Source organism: Lepidochelys olivacea (assembly GCF_965140295.1).
Source record: "Lepidochelys olivacea isolate rLepOli2 genome assembly, chromosome: 11".
NCBI lineage: Eukaryota > Metazoa > Chordata > Testudines > Cheloniidae > Lepidochelys > Lepidochelys olivacea.
This window is the reverse complement of record NC_140421.1, coordinates 14,773,025-14,789,294: the sequence shown is the minus strand read 5'-3', so window position 1 is coordinate 14,789,294 and position 16,270 is coordinate 14,773,025. Positions and strand designations below refer to the sequence as shown.

At 41.1% G+C, this 16,270-nt stretch overlaps 1 protein-coding gene across 3 annotated transcripts; it reads left to right on the top strand.

Annotated features, from left to right (window-relative positions):
- The first annotated feature begins 113 nt into the window (after nt 1–113).
- INSIG2 (insulin induced gene 2) lies at nt 114–15,627 on the top strand. 3 transcript variants are annotated; one of them, XM_084643703.1, is made up of 6 exons: nt 114–257; nt 5,660–5,994; nt 8,196–8,320; nt 10,900–11,066; nt 11,552–11,651; nt 12,262–15,627. In XM_084643703.1, the coding sequence occupies exons 2-6, from the start codon at nt 5,751–5,753 to the stop codon at nt 12,301–12,303; spliced, it is 678 nt and encodes a 225-aa protein (XP_084499829.1). In that variant the 5' UTR covers nt 114–257; nt 5,660–5,750; the 3' UTR covers nt 12,304–15,627. The 3 variants fall into 3 exon arrangements, with proteins under 3 accessions (XP_084499829.1, XP_084499831.1, XP_084499830.1); XM_084643705.1 differs by lacking the exon at nt 114–257 and having other exon boundaries at nt 5,872–5,962; XM_084643704.1 differs by lacking the exons at nt 114–257; nt 5,660–5,994 and adding an exon at nt 6,610–6,751.
- Nucleotides 15,628–16,270: the final 643 nt, after the last annotated feature.

Sequence of the window (16,270 nt, the reverse complement as noted above, 5' to 3'; positions counted from 1 at the left end):
GTGGAAACGAAGGCTGCTCGCCTCCTGCTTCGTTTATTACAGGAGCGAAGGGGAACCACGGCTCCGCTCCGTGCTTTTGCAAGCGCCCTGACTGGCCCCCGCGGAAGCCCCAGTGCCCCGAGCTCGTCTACAGCGGGCCCGGCCCCACGGAATCCCCGGTGCCCCGAGTCAGCTGTTCGCCCCGGCCCAGCTGAGCGCCGTGGAGCCTGCGCAAGGCGGAGACTGAGGCAGGGGAGGGAGAAGATGGCGGAGGCAGAGTAAGTAAGGGAGCTGTGGCGGACACTTGCCCTGGGGCTGGGCACTGGCTTGCAGTGGGAGGGGTAGGTCGGGAGGGGGGGGGCAGAGGCACTCAGCGGGGGGAGGAGAGGGAGATAAGGGCGGGTCCTTCTGGAGGATGCAGCTGGGATGGGACAGGGCTGCACCCCTGACTAGGCTGGTGATGTCTCGCTGCTAAAACCTTTCCCCTGGAGAGAGTGACTTCAAATGCCGTGTTCAGCCGGGTGGCTCCGGGGTTCCCTTTTTGGGATCTGTGCAGTGAACTCCCCCCGGCAGGAGTCAGCCCTGTATTATGTGTCAGAAGGTGCCACGTAGACATCCAGGCCTGGGTAAGGGTCAAATGCTGCCCTCTGGGCACGCAAGCCCCTTGTTGGCTGCAGGAGGAATTTTATATGCCTGTCCAAGGGCAGAATTTGCCCCCAAATGATTAATAACAATGCACTGCTTCATGTCGGTCCTAGTCCCAGTCACTGAGAGTTGTTGCCACCTGACAGCCGACTGTTGGCATAGGCAGGGCCGGATTAACTCTCCTTTGGGCCTGGGGCTATTAGATTTTGTGGGGGCCCCGTATACAAGTCGTTTTCCTAATTTAAAACAAAATGATCACAATTATGGCATCGAGGCTATTAACACTATTACTAAACTTGCCTTTTAATTAACATAAAGCCCTTCATGGATACATTTCAGTCTTAAAACATGTAGAATATAATTAAGTTAATTCAAAATAGCCTACTTCTTACCTTAGAACAGGTGTTATATTAGTTTCTTTCTGCGAGGGAGTTTGGGTGCAGGACTGGGCTCCAGGCTGGGGCGGAGTGTTCGGGTGCAGGAGAGGGTGAGGGGTGCAGGGTCTGGGAGGGAGTTTGGGTGCAGGAGGGGATTCTGACCGGGGGCAGGAGGTTGGGGTGCAGGAGAGGGTGTGAGGTGCAGGCTCCGGCCAGGAGGCACTTAGCATAGGTGTCTCCTAGCCGGTGGTGCAGCAGGGCTCAGGCAAGCTGCCTGCCTGCACCGCCCCACACTGCTCACGGAAGCAGCCGTCTCTGTGCGCCCCAGCCTGGAGGGGGACAGCATGTCTCCGTGAGCTGCCTGTGCCCGCAGGCACTGCCCTGCAGCTCCCATTGGCCAATGGAAGCTGCAGGGGTGGTGCTGGGGGCAGGGCAGCACCCAGAACTGTCTCTCCTCCCACCCCGACCAGGGGCCACAAAGACATGCCAGCAGCTGTCCGCCTTCAGGAGCAGCATGAGGCCACAGCATGCAGGCAGCCTGCCTGAGCCCTGCTGCACTGGGATCCCCCTTAGCCCAGGGCCCTGGGCTGCAGCCCCTAAAGTACATGAAATGGGCGTACGTGAACTGGGTTTGGTGGTCCTCAGACAACACACATCTTTCTGAAAAATCCACCCTCACAGCAGATGCTCTTGTTGGCAGACTAATGAAGGCCTGAAATCACCTTGCCCTCTGGCTACTCTCTTATCTCTGAACATGTGCCAGAGCCACCGTGGCAGGCTGTAGTGGAGAAACTTGCACTGCTATTGTCTGTCCTGAACCTGTTCTGTTCTATGTTTTTGCTTTCCACGGCTGTCAGGCTGGTACTTCTCATAATCACAACATTGACTTAAAAAAAAACAACCCACCTTCAAATTAATCCAAAATGTCTCACAGAGTCTCCTTCCAAATGAATGAGACTTGCAAGGCCAGGAATCAGTAAGGGCAGGACAGGGAAAGCTGCAAAGTTATTGGTGTGGTGTCTGAGTGGTTAAGGTGCTTGACTGCAATCCCGAAGGTTGTCATGGGTTCAAGTCTAACTTGATCTCACACTGAAAGGCCACTTCCAGTTCACTCAGCTGCAAACTGAGTCCCTGATCCATTGGTTTAGGGCAGTCAAATCAGTCTGATGTGATGCTGGCCACATCACTCCCTTGTGTACTGTTGGCTAGGAAACTGACATGCCTTAACTACCTCAGCCTGAGAAGCTATTGGTTTGGGGGAACTTTGACTTGGCTTTGAGGTGAAGTTCCTGGATTTTAATGTCATGAGGGAAACTTAGTCCTCATCTACATTTGAAATCTCTGTCATAATGGTAGCTTTTCATTTCCTGGTTCTCATCACCTGGTGCTAGATTTTTAGTTTAAGAAACTCAGTCTTCTTTTCCACTCCACCATGTTCTGCATAACATCTGTATATTACATAAGAATAGCTTATTTGTGGGATTCACACAAATGAGCCTTATTGATTAGCTCAACTGGTAAACTTGGAGCAGTTTCACGATGCTTTTCCTGTTAGAGACATTGCAGTGACTGGAAAAAAATCTCAGGTGATAATTTAATTATTGCACATGACTCCCAAAGCCTTCATGTGGCACAGTTTCCCCTCACTAAAAAGTTGAAGTGGTGTGCCACAGAAGGGATAAACTGGAGCTGAGCCTGTCTTGTAAAGATGCTAGTTTTGTAGCTTTCCTGCATTGTTACAGCTTTAAATATCCATTTCCAAGAGGTGAAGGCACAGCAATGTTGTAGGGTCAAATTGTAAACTGTAGTGTCATTATTCCGACCTGGATGGAAGCTTTGGATAAAATGTAACTGATTTTGATTAGTGTGTGTGTGTATATGCATGCACACACCCTTCCCATACCCACAGCTGTAACTTCCCTCAGAAATCTTAATCTCCACAATTAGTACAGGAAGCACAGTAATAATACATTGCAAAAACATAGGATCTTGGTGCTTTATAAAGGTTGGTCAGTTGTTGTCCCTTATGTGTGGGTGGGGAAACTGAGGAACAGAGGTAAGTCAATTTTCCTTAAAATCACACAGCAAATCAATGGCAGAGCCAGGAGTAGAACCCAGGAGTCCTGTGTTCTCGTTGCCTGCTCTTAACCAATACTCCATGCTGCTAATTCAAGGCAAAGTGCTCGCTGCTGTAAACATGTTCATACTCTGCATAGATGCCTCTGTACTAGGGAATTCCTTTCCTTTCTCTGAACGGTCAAGGTGACGCTGTGGTAAAAATGTCTGGTCCACAGCAGAGTTTGCATGGTTAATAGAACCACTGCAGCTGCACTGCTGCTGTAAAAGAAGTAATTTCCTACCATGGGCAAGGCCTGTGATTGCTTGATGAATGTTGTCCGTTGTTTCATGAATCATTGTCTGCTGAATTCTTTTAATATTGTGTATGCTGGTGTCATTAAACTCCATCCATGCTACTGCCAATAAGTTTTCTCTGGTAATTAATAATAATAACACCAAGCTGTATCTAACATTTTTCAGCAGTAGGTCTCAAAGCACTTTACAAAAGGAGATCAGTATCACGATCCCCATTTTACCGAGGCACAGGTAGGTGAAGTGACTTGCCCAAAATCACCTCACCTGCTAATGGCAGAGCCAAGAATAGAAGCCAGGTCTCCGGAGGCCCAGTCCAGTGTTCTACATAGTAGGCCACACTGCTCCCCAGTGTTGACCCTTCAATCCCATGCTTTTTATTTTACTTATTTAAGCAATGACATATTCTTACTTGGAACTTCCTTGGTTACGCTAGAGGTCCATGGCTTATCCCACTAATCAGATTTGATACTTTTGCTGCTGCTTTTGCTGTCTTCTCGTTTTGTATGGTGCTCATTAACCTTGCCCTGCTCTCCTCTTTTCCCCTCCTTAGGGGCAAGAGTGACATGACGCTGCAGTGGCAGCAGTGAGATAAACTGCCAGCTTCATATTTTTAAAAAAAGTCTCTTTGTTATTTAAGATGTTGCTGCTCCATTCTAGATAACTAAAAATGTAATGGAGATTTATCATCTGCGCCATCATGCCAGAGCTGCATCAGATCTGGTAGTGTTGTGAATTTAGCACTGGTGTAAATGACCGTACAAGATGCAGGAGGACAGAAAAGTAGGCCCTCTGTATCCACAATAATGGCAGCATTTCAGGCTCACAAACCTGAGTCGCACACTTAACTGCTCATGAGTGTAGTTCTGTTGGAGTCATTACGATTGTCCACGTGAGTAAATTGATGCTCAAGCCACAAGATTGAAGTTCTATGTGGATAGGGCTACACTTTTTTTATGTGGCCTCTTTGGTAACCCTCTCAAAAAGTATGGATTTCTACTTAGCTGTAGATCATAAGTATTGAAGACAGTATGGTGTGCATTAGATCCTTTCTGGAGTTGGTTGCTGTGGCTTAACCAGTATTAGTATAGTTAACCTCAGATTTGGTACGTCTGCCACTTGTAATTTCCTCCAAAATTTCTACTCTGTAAAAGTGGATGCCCTGCCGGACACAGTGCTCCTCCACCTTGCCTTTGTGGCTATGCACCTTATGTGTCTGCTGATCAAGGAATGGAATGGGGAAACAATTCTATTTCTGTCTCTATCCATGTGGCCATGAGTAAGAGTTATCGAAAGCTGCCACCAGTTGGCAGTTTCAAATTTAAAAACAATGTTTGTTTTCTTTAAAGTTCCAGGTGGCTAAGCTGTCCATGTCCGACATGAATGTGATGTTGAATCCATGTAAAACAGCAGTTTTGATTGACGGTTTTAAGAAAGATGGTTGTTAAGGAAATTCTGGCATTCCTATCTAGAGCGTATAGAGCTGGGCATGTATGGAGTGCTCTGATGCTGATGGGAAGGTGGAGGGTTTTTTTTTTTTTAACCTCTTTGCACTGTTAGTTTTGTAGCCAAGAATCATTTTTCTTAACATCCTGTTACACAGATTTTAATGAAATCTGTGTTGCCTTCATGAGAATTTCTGTGTAATGGCATTATGTGCCCTTCTAGCTTTCAAAGACTCACCTTCTCTTCTCAATTATTACAAAGGTTGTTGCCTCCACCCTGCAAAATTTTTTCTCAAATTTCATTTCTCCACTGTACACTGTGATTTTTTTACTGGCTTCTTTTGAAGATCAAAGAAGCATGTAACGCCACAGCTGCCTTGAAATGAGATGCCTCATTCTCTTCTGAACTACCTATACTCTGGTACGACTTCACTGTCTTCTTCCCCATCAAAGTCATCACAAACTCAGTTTTTTCTGAAGCAAGCACCTCCTCCTGAGTAGTTTTTATTTCCTGTTCTTGCGCCATATGGTCCCACGTCATCAGCCATGCTGTCCACTCATTCTCGGGTTGGGTTTTTCCCCCCTCCAAAGTATGTAAAGCTGTTGCTAAAACTTAATTTTTAGCAGCATATTCATCAGCTTAACGCATGATTGCAGACAGAACTGCAATAGCATTGTTGCAGATAGAGCTAGTTCTGTTGCGGTTTGCCTTCTTCAGAAGGTAAATTATATTTTCTTCAAATTCAGAAAAGCTTGACTTATTTTTAAATATATTTTTTAACAGGTTAAAAAATGTTTTTGTAAAAATGTTTTTTTTTCCAGCCTTGTCTATTGTTTTCACAGGGTTTGGGGAACGTTTTAAATTGAGAGAGTTAAAATACTGACTGGAAGTGGCTCCTCCCCAATCACACCGGTGGATATCGCCTGGCACGTCATGGCAGAAAGCGATGCAGCACCAACCATACCAAAAAAGTGTGGTCCATACATTTCATCTGTAACCAGTCATGGCATGAACTTGGTGATTCGTGGAATAGTACTGTTTTTTATTGGTGTACTTCTTGCATTAGTATTAAACTTGTTACAGATTCAGAGAAATGTCACGCTTTTTCCACCAGATGTGATCACGAGCATCTTCTCTTCAGCTTGGTGGGTACCACCTTGTTGTGGCACAGCTGCAGGTAATGTCAGAAGGTGCCAACTGTGTGTGTGTGTGTGAGATATGGGGTGGGGGTGGAGGGTTGGTAGTGAGGAAATTAAAAATCCTTCATTAATAGAAAAATGTGGAAGATTTAAAATTTTGGATCTAGTCCTACTGCCTTTCCCATCTATCTGTTTCCTCCTCCTCTGCTCCCAAAAGCTCTTTCTACATTTTACAGAAGTTGTACTGTGAATCATAGAAGTGTAGCACTGGGAAGGACCTTGATAGATCATTTAGTCCAGTCCCCTGCACTGAGGCAGAACTAACTATATTAGCTAGTTTGAGCCGTGCTGTGCTGAATTCTTGAGTCGGAAGATTATGCTTGGTCTTCAGGATTAGGAAAACAGAGTTAGGCAAGCCACAGAAATCCATATGATTGTAACCTTGAGGCTAGATTACTGCCATGCCCTTTGTGGGCAACTCTGGAAAGGAACCTGGAAATCCCAGATTTTGCGGCATGAAGTAGTTTGCCTTGTCTGGTGTAAACTGTGATGAGAGTATGCCATTTTTTTGCTGCAGCTTCCTGTTTGCTTCTGAGTGCGGGTCAAGGTGCAGATTTAGATCTGTAAAGCTCCACGTGGTCTGGAACGCAGCAGTCCCCCTATATCCTAAGGGAGGTGTAGGCATAAGGTGCTGCTTTGCTCTTGTTAGTGGCAGATTGTTAGCAACGGATGTCCTCTGAAATCTGCTCCCTTTAAAAGTCTCACAGAGTCTGGGCTTCAGAACACAGTCAGTGGGTCAGTATAACACTTTACTAGTGGATTATTCTGAGCAGCTGGATGGGGGAATTCTATTATAAGCAGACCTTTATTTTAAAGACAGTATCTTCCTTGAGCTTGATTTTAATAAGAGTGAGGATTCCATTTGCCTCTTTGGAGGGTGGTAATACAAATCAGTAAACTTACCTTTGGTCTATTGGGCACTTCTGGCTTCAGGGTTTTGCTAAAGGTAATTTTTAAGCTGAGTCTTTTTTCTAATTACCTTTCTTTTGGTATGGTGTTGAATCATTTCACCACAGATTTCATAGAAGAGCCTGATTTGAGAGGAAACTGTCCAAATAGCTGTCTCAGTATGTCAGTTTTGTTCTCTCTGTATTTGGAATATTTTGGTCACAGTTATGTACTTGTCTATTCTGTAAGTTGCTGTCTAACGTAGCTCTTATTCTCTAATCTTGCTGCTATGGTACTCTGTATTTGCTGCATATTTTTTTATGCTTAAATTGGTTGTCTTAACATAGAGCTCATGAGGGGTTTGATTTCCTGATAGGGCAGTTTGATTTGGCCATCTCATAGGAATTTTTCTTTCCTATTTGTAGCGGGGCTCAGCTATCCAACAACATATCTATTATGCCTTTTTACAGTAAGAATGATCTCAAGTGTGTTTTGTAAAAGAGAATACATGGATGTAATTCTGTAAAATTATCTCTTAGTAAGATGGGCCTTTTGTGTCCATGGGGCTTACAAGGGGAGAGGGGAAACAGGCTCTGAAAAGATTTAAAGGGTCAGCGGTATGCTTACTGTTCTCATTTAGTTACACACCGTGCTCCCACATTATTTTCAGTGCACAGTCTACTCCAGTTGTTTCTACCTAAAGGATTTGTTCTGGGGGTTGAAATGACAGTGTCCCATTTGCAATAGTGTCGCTCTCTTAGCAAGCAATTGAGACCATTACATACCTACAAACTCTTTACCAGGCAAGTCTAAGGTTCAGGCTTTGTCACAGTCTTGAGGTGTGACATACTAAAACAGCGTAACATTAAATAGCACTTTCACTTGTTCCTCTCAGCTGGGGTGGCAATTGTCTTTATAGGTGGAACTACGGTATAGTGAGTGTTTTAAGGAAAAGTTTTGACAATGTTTAGAAAATCCCACTTGTAGTTTATTTTCACCCCTTCCTGGTATTATGCACCAGCACAAAGCTGCTGTGGCTGAAGATGCTGCAGGGGAATTTTAAATTATAAACCTATAGCTGTTTTCATTGAATTTTAAGGCAGCCTTTTAATATTAACTTATGTTTTGGGCCTAAACTATTGAAATGCCTTTATTTTTATTTTTAAATCTTGACAGTATTTGAAAAATATTTGGTTTTTATGTTCCAGAACCATCTTGGCCTAGATTATCTCTAGTGCAGCTAAATAGTGCAGATGGTTTAATTGTTAATTTTTCTTTCATATTTCCACAGCTGTGATTGGGTTGTTGTATCCCTGCATGGACAGACATCTGGGAGAGCCACATAAATTTAAGAGAGAATGGTCCAGTGTAATGCGATGTGTAGCAGTCTTTGTGGGTATAAATCACGCTAGTGCTGTATCCTTCTATGTGGTAATGAAGTTTTCAGTAACAAATTAGTTTCTGGTGAACCAAAGGTTAAATAACTGCTCACAATTTAACTGTTTCTACACCACGATGTATAAAAGGACATACAGAGTGTAGCTTAGAGTTAAAACAGTTATAGAATGCCAGTAGCTGCACTAGTTCATGAAGGTCATGCATATAAGTTTCTGGAAATACCACTTAAACTGAAATCTCCCACCCTTTTTTAAAAAATATATATTTGTGTCTTTTTTAGAGTTATTCAAGTACATGTGGGAAAAGGAGTTTATGCTCTGAGAAATTTTTAAGGATGCTCTTCTTGCACTTATTGTAAACTCAATACAGTTACAGGTTTAAAGACCAAACTTCACATGTGCAACAGCATCAATGAAGAGTGTGCACTTTGCTAAGCCTGGGGGAAAATTGGTAGGAAAAAAATACTTGGCATTGGTTATTCATGGATCTCAAAGCATTTTACAAAAGTGAATAAGCATCGTTATCCCTATTTTACGGGCGGGGGACTGAGATGCAGATAGGCTAAGTGACTTGCCTTAGAATATGCGGAAAGGAGAGAAGTTACGAGTGAGTCAGTGTGGCATGATGTGAAATATCGTTTCCCTGCTGAAGTCTCAGAAATCCATGTACACCTTTACACTAGACTAATACTATCCATGGATGAAAGAGTCATGATTCCCCGAAGCCCATTGGACAAAAACAGGTCCTCGAAATGGACTGCAATGCCTCACTGGCAATCCATGAGCAGTTGTGCTTTGTGTCATCATGTATAGGGTCCCCCTCTCCAAGTTAAGGCGATTAACTAGTCTCCCAAACCCAGACTCAAAGACAAGTAATTAAAAGGAAAATTAAGAATCTCTAGAAGGCTCATTGTTTCATCTTTAGCATCAGGTCCCAGACTCTGATCTGCAGAGAATTGCTGGTGGTGTGGTGAAAACTCCCTGGCCATGTGTTGCTGGCTCTCTTTCTTGTTTCGAGCTGCAAGAGAACTAGAAGAGAGAGAATGGATGAAATGAGATGCCAAAAGAAGGCATGGAAAATGCGCTGCGTTCCCATTCAAGTGGCCTTACCTTTGGATGGATGGATGTTCTTTTCCCACAATACCCCATCATATCTAGTGTGGCCAGAGAAGTTGGAGCTATCAAAGCTAGGTTCTGCTAATGTCCCCTTGCGGGCCTCAGTTCTCCCATATCTGACAATGTGTCCATCTGGTCTCATGGATGCCACCAACTTCTGACCATCCCCTGACTGTGGACACATTCAGATTCAGGACCCTAACAAATTCTGACCTGTTTCTTGACAAATGAGTGGTGAACTCCTCATGAGTCAGATTACTTTCAGCAAACACCTGTGCAGTTTATTATCAGCCATTCCACATTTTTAAGGAAGCAAGGCCTCTTCCATAGCTATTATTAGTGTAGCAACTCTACTTTCTTCTAAATGGCTTCCTGAAAATCCTGAGCTTCAGTTCATTTCACTTTCAAATAGCAGCATTAGGATCTTGGACTTTCCCACATTTGATCTGACCTTAATTTGGTCATTGTGTCCTTGTGTCTGCCATTCTCTCTCTGTTACCATCCAGTTTACCCCATTTCTTGTTAGACGACTCCACTAGATCTTTCTCCAGGCTGGTGGATTCCTGTGGTTGAGACCAGGACAACCTTTTTACCTACACATTTGTCACCCCCTAAATCTAAGTTTAGGCGTATGAATAACAGTCTCTCTTTAATGGTACTTTCTTACAGAGATGTTGAGAAAATAAATTAGTTAATATTTGTAAAGTGTTTTGAAGAGGGCAAAGTGCTAGGATTATTAATTTATCATATTTTTTTAAAAATTGATATAACTGATCTTCCACCTTGACTCACATGAGTATTTTGATGGTGCTGTGTATTTATATTTTGTAGCTGTAGCTTTTTAAAAAGCAAACAAGATTCTGGATAAATGTTTTACTAGATAAAAATACTATTCTAATTTAAAACATGTAATAGTTATTGAAATTAAATAGATATTGTTTTTCCAAATGACCTTATTTCAGTAGGCAGCAACATAAGATATATGGCATTTTGACAATTTAATGCTAGATTTAAGGTTTTAACCTTAGGATATTAAAGGCGCAACAGGTGAGGCTGGAATGTCCTTGGTACTGCTACATCTGAACAGTAATATTTTTACAGTAAATCTGTCAAAAAATCTGGTATTCTGCTTAATTTCTGTCTAGTCTCCCTGTGCTTTGAAACACTTGTACAGTTTGTAGCAAAGTCCTGAGACAACACTGTGGGTTTAAAAAATACTGTAAACATAAAATAACATTTTAAGTAAATACTTTTCTTAACACAGATAAAATAATGCTTTTTAATAATAATAATTATTATTATAGTATTCTTATACCATTTAGTTGTATTAAATGAAGAGAGCCGTGTTTATGCAAGAGCTAGGTGTTATTTTTATGTAGGAGGGTGTTATTTTTCAGGTCAAAAATTAGTTAACAAGGTAAATATTATTGATCTTCACCTGAAGTTGGCACTTTAAAACTGATCCTTAACAAATGACCACAGAAAGTGGATTTTGCCAACAACATACAGTTGTCTCTTACACTAGCGGCGCTTTCAATTGGACTATGGTGGACCTTTGATAGATCACGAAGTGGCTTTGGCCTTGGAATAGGAATTGCTTTTCTGGCCACCTTGGTATCACAGCTTCTGGTCTACAATGGGGTTTACCAGTGAGTCTTTATTTTTCCTCTGGTTAAGTGGTATTCATGTTAGATTAGTAAACAAGAACATTGAAGCTAGATCTGACTTAACTTGAGCCCTGAACTTGCTAAAACTTAAACACATGTGTAACTTTACTTTAATTGGATGATTCATGTGAGTGCTTATGTGTGTGTGTAAGACTGAGATTTTGGTTTGGAGTTGTAAAACTGCTACGTTACCAACAGCAAAACAACCTGGATCAAACAGAGAAAGGATATTAGAATGAATGAGTGGATGGGTAGTAAATTTGATATTTGCAGTAAGAAATCAAACTTTCTACTACAAGTGTGTGTATCTTTAGGCTAATCTGTTCCCCTATCCAGATTTCTCAGTATGTCTATCTCTGTGCCTAACTTTAAAAGTATAAGTTTTTTTTGAAGAAAGGACTGCGTACAGGGTTAAGTTCAATCTTGGCAATAAACAGATAATAATGCAAACTTGTATTCCTTTCTAGATATACATCTCCAGATTTCCTTTATGTTCGTTCCTGGTTACCATGTATATTTTTTGCTGGTGGCATTACTGTGGGGAACATTGGTAGGCAGCTGGCAATGGTAAGTTAGGGTGGGTTTTTTGTTTTTGCTTTTTTTTGGGTACTGAGCTTGTAGTGTCTGGTTTTAAAAAATTCTTTCCTAATAGTTATTCAAATTGCAGATGTGGACTAAGATGGGAGTCCAGAGACAGTGCTTTTCAGTTTGGTCAGCATGTCCCTGCCACCAGCAGAAGTTCTGTCTGCTGCTAAGTGCCCTACATATCCTAAAGGGTTCCCCGTTTCATTGTGTTCACTCCATTCTGTATGCAAACAAGCGTTTGCGGGATCAAGGCCTAAATAAGAACACCATGTGTGAGGGGAAAAAAGCTGCATAAGCTCTAAGTTAATAGCTAATGTACTTAGGTTTTCTTTTGCTATGCAAGGAGGCACAGAATGCCAGCACTCTGTGCATAGATTGTGTACAAAATCCTTACTACAGAACTGTAATTGGTGAGGGTACTCTGAAAAGCATGGGAGTTTGGGGTCCTGAACTGATCTGGGAGAAAGTGTGGGCAGAGCTGTTGTGTCAGTTGCTATGTAGATCCCTCCCTTTCACAGCTGTCTAACTCAGAACTTAAATTGTATAAATCCTTGTTCTCAAATAATTTTCATTTTCTTTGGTTGTTTTGCAGTATGAATGCAAAGTCATTGCAGAAAAATCTCACCAGGACTGAGGAAAAGTAAAATAAATCTTGTATACAGGAAAATATATGACAAACAACTGTCGGAAGAACATGCTATAAGGAACATTTTGACTATAAAATTGCCAAAATGCAGTTTTCCCCTCCCCCTTGAATGGTACACGTTATTGCAATCTGTGATTGCTGCTTCTGTAAGTCAGTTAGAAACCTTGGTGTCTGATTACTGTGAAGTCACACTCGTATGCAATACATTTGACAATATTTGTTCATAAACAAGATTGGCGAAAAAACAATCGAACCTAGGTTTACCATCTTTTTTTCACGATGTTACAGTGCCAAACAGATCTCTGAGTTACTGTACTGTAGCTGAAAATTGTGCTTCAGTTTTTCTAGGCAATTTGGGGAAATGAAGGTTTTGATAGTTTAGTAAAAGCCAGAGAATTCAGAATTAAGGTTGAAGAGATTGCAACTCATGCTGGTAGCTAATCATAAACATGTCTTCTCCCTGAACAGAATCACAGCCTTGCTACTGATGAATGAAGACACGCATCACCTAGGGCCAGATTCTGACACTACTAGTCATGCTGAGTAATACTTTACTCTACAAGTAGTCTGGCTGAAGTCTGTGGGACTAGTGGGTGGGGGAAGGTTCTATTTTAGGTATGTGTATGGGCCCATTAATGTAATATCTGAGTGTCTCAAACTCTGTAATGTATTTATCCTCACTACCCTCACTGTGAGATAGGGAAGTACTGTAATTCTCATTTTATAGATGGGGAACTGAGGCACAGAGAGGCTAAATTTCTTGCCCATGGTCACACAGGAAATCTGTGCTAGAGCAGGGACTTGATCCCAAGTCTTCCAAGACGGAGGTTATTGCACTAACCACTTCTCCTTCTGTCAATATGTGTGTTGGAATCTGACCTATATTTTGGGGCTTACACCCAGTTTCCCGTTTTGGGTTTGCAATTCCCCCTTGAGATTATAGGGCAAACTCTCCTTGTCTTCAAATAGATACCCCCCGATTGATTTACGTTGATTTCTGCCTGATTATGCCAGCAGTGAATGAGGCCTGGAACATTCCCACCTCTTGTTTCTTGACTTCCATCCCTGTCTTGATGTTGTTTAAACAAGTTCTTTTATTGCATTTTAATTATTATTATTATTAATCTTCCATGAAAGATTTTTAAAACACGTTACAGTCACGTAAGGAGACTGAAGTTGGTCCAAAGAACAAATACATGTTTAGATAAGTTTTAATAAATAATAATGTCTGTGTATGTATTGTACATGAAGCCTGATATAGGCAATTTTTTTGCAGTCTTGTGTGCTTCTATCTGAAGTCTATAACATATGCAGTGAAATGCCTCCTATAGCATGTAACAACAATAAGAGTCACCAGAAGGAAAAACTTCTGCATGAATGAAGCTTTTAAAATGTGTAAATAAGCAAATGATATTTGGAGATCTCAGTTCAGCAAGCTCCACAGGTTTTCATTGGCTTATTACAGCTCCATGACATTTCAGTGCCTCGTGCACGTTTTCACATATTGGTCACAATTCAGGAAAGCACTTAAGCAGGCTCTTTCCTTTAAGCTATCGTTAAGCATATGCTTAAGTGCACTCCTGTTTAGGGATGTTTCTCCTCCATCAGGGCCATAATAAATAATGCAACCTTGGATGTTACATAAATGAAGGCTGTAATTCCATCTTCAGGTTCTGGCATTTCACAAGGAACCTGCTGATATATTTTAAATGTATTTTTTTTCCATAACATTCGGCCTGATCTGCATTCCTTACTCAGGCAAGTGATTTCAGTTGGACTGCCTGATCAGATCCTCAGCATGGTTGTCTTCATAAAAAGTCAATGATTGGCATAAAAGCTGAGATATTGATCATAATTTTTACAATAGCTGTAGGGAAATAATGTGGTACCTCAGATTCCAGGGCTTTAATGGTGACCACTGTGTGGAGGTAAGTAAATTTCTTATTATTTGCTTAGTAATAAGTTCTTCTATCTATTCGTTTACATGCTTATAGAAAACAGGACATGCGTATTCAAATGTACAGCAAAAATCCTTGTGAAAAGTGGTTATTGTTCATTTGTGGCACCCACTTTGCAACATTTGAAAATCACATTAATTTAAAAATGATTGGAATATACTGTTCGCTAACTTCTTTCCAAATTTCAGTTTTGAAACTTTAAGCTGATTGTGCAAAATGCACTTGGGTGGTCTCCTTTATTATAGAGATGTTATTTTTTTAATTCTTACTTGACTAAAATAAATTGCTGCCGGACTAAAACCTTGTATGCCAAATTTTCAAACTGCATTATAATTTTATGGCTGGAATACTCAGAACCTGAAAAAAGAGGTACATAATGGGAATGCTGGCACAGCCTTAACTATAGTGGTGTGAACATGCTGCTATTGTATAGTGTGTAATTTATATTAGACTGTCTTCAAAGCGTTCCGTATAGAATGAATAAGGTATATTTTAGATACAACTTTATAAGCACTATAAACTCTTCACTAACTATGAGTTGTAAGGTCTATGCTGTTTACTTCTCCTGTTAAAAGCAAAATATGTATTAAATATAATCACAATCTTTTGTGACATGTTTATTTTTTTAAGCAGTAATCATTCATAATTATATCGAACCAGCTCCGCAAGTGTTTCACACACTAATTTTAGCTGTAGAGCTGGCATGGTGGTTTCACAGTCCCCCTGTTTAAAACTATTAGATTAAAAACAGGATTACTAAATAAGGAGTGAGACTTAAATCAACAGTGATTCTAACAAAACTTGGATACTGAACTGCCTTTAAAATGATCACATTTTTAATCTGAAAGCTGATAGGGGAATACCAGGGCTGGATGGGAGAATATATACAAATAACCAATTTTATCTTGAACTGCTTAACAGACAGAAAATAAAGTGGAAAAGAGGTTAATTGTGGGGTCCCAAGAATCCATAACAGGACCTGTATTGTATAATGTATTTATCAATGGTCTGAACTGGGTGGGGTTAACAGTGAGGTGGCAACGTTAGGTTGATCAAGTCTAAAATTTTGAGTAGTTTCAAAGCTTAGCAATTCTATAGTACATATATAACTTTCATTGTAAACAGATGTGGGGGGGCCTGGACTTGATGACTTCTTGAGGTCCTTGTTAGCCCTATGTTTCTGTGGTTATCTAATGCACATTGGAAGGTTCAGTTTGAGTTATTCATATACATTGATGGATCTTACATAAGCGGAAAAGAGAGGAAAGATAGCTGGGTGTCATTGTGGGCAGTCCAGATAAAAATTTCTGGTCTATATGGTGTACTAGTCCAAAACAAAAAAAAAAAAAAAGAAGAAGAATCAATCAGTCATAAGTGTATTAAGGCAGATAAATATTCAGGCTGAGGGATAATAGTGTCTGTGTTCCGTTTTCGACACGACATCTCAAAAGTAATATAACAGAAATAGAAGAGGTCAAGAGCATTGCAACCAGTGAAAACAAATAGGGGTTGTCATAAATATAAAGGGAAGGGTAAACCCCTTTAAAATTCCTCCTGGCCAGAGAAAAAAAATCCTCTCCCCTGTAAAAGGTTAAGAAGCTAAAGGTAACCTCACTGGCACCTGACCAAAATGACCAATGAGGAGACAAGATACTTTCAAAAGCTGGGAGGAGGGAGAGAAACAAAGGGTCTGTGTGTCGTTTCTGCCGGGCATAGACCAGGAATGGAGTCTTAGAACTTTTAGTAAGTAATCTAGCTAGGTATGTGTTAGATTATGATTTCTTTAAATGGCTGAGAAAAGAATTGTGCTGAATAGAATAACTATTTCTGTCTGTGTATCTTTTTTGTAACTTAAGGTTTTGCCTAGAGGGGTTCTCTATGTTTTGAATCTAATTACCCTGTAAGGTATCTACCATCCTGATTTTACAGAGGTGATTTCTATTTACTTCTATTTCTATTAAAAGTCGTCTTGTAAGAAAACTGAATGCTTTTTCATT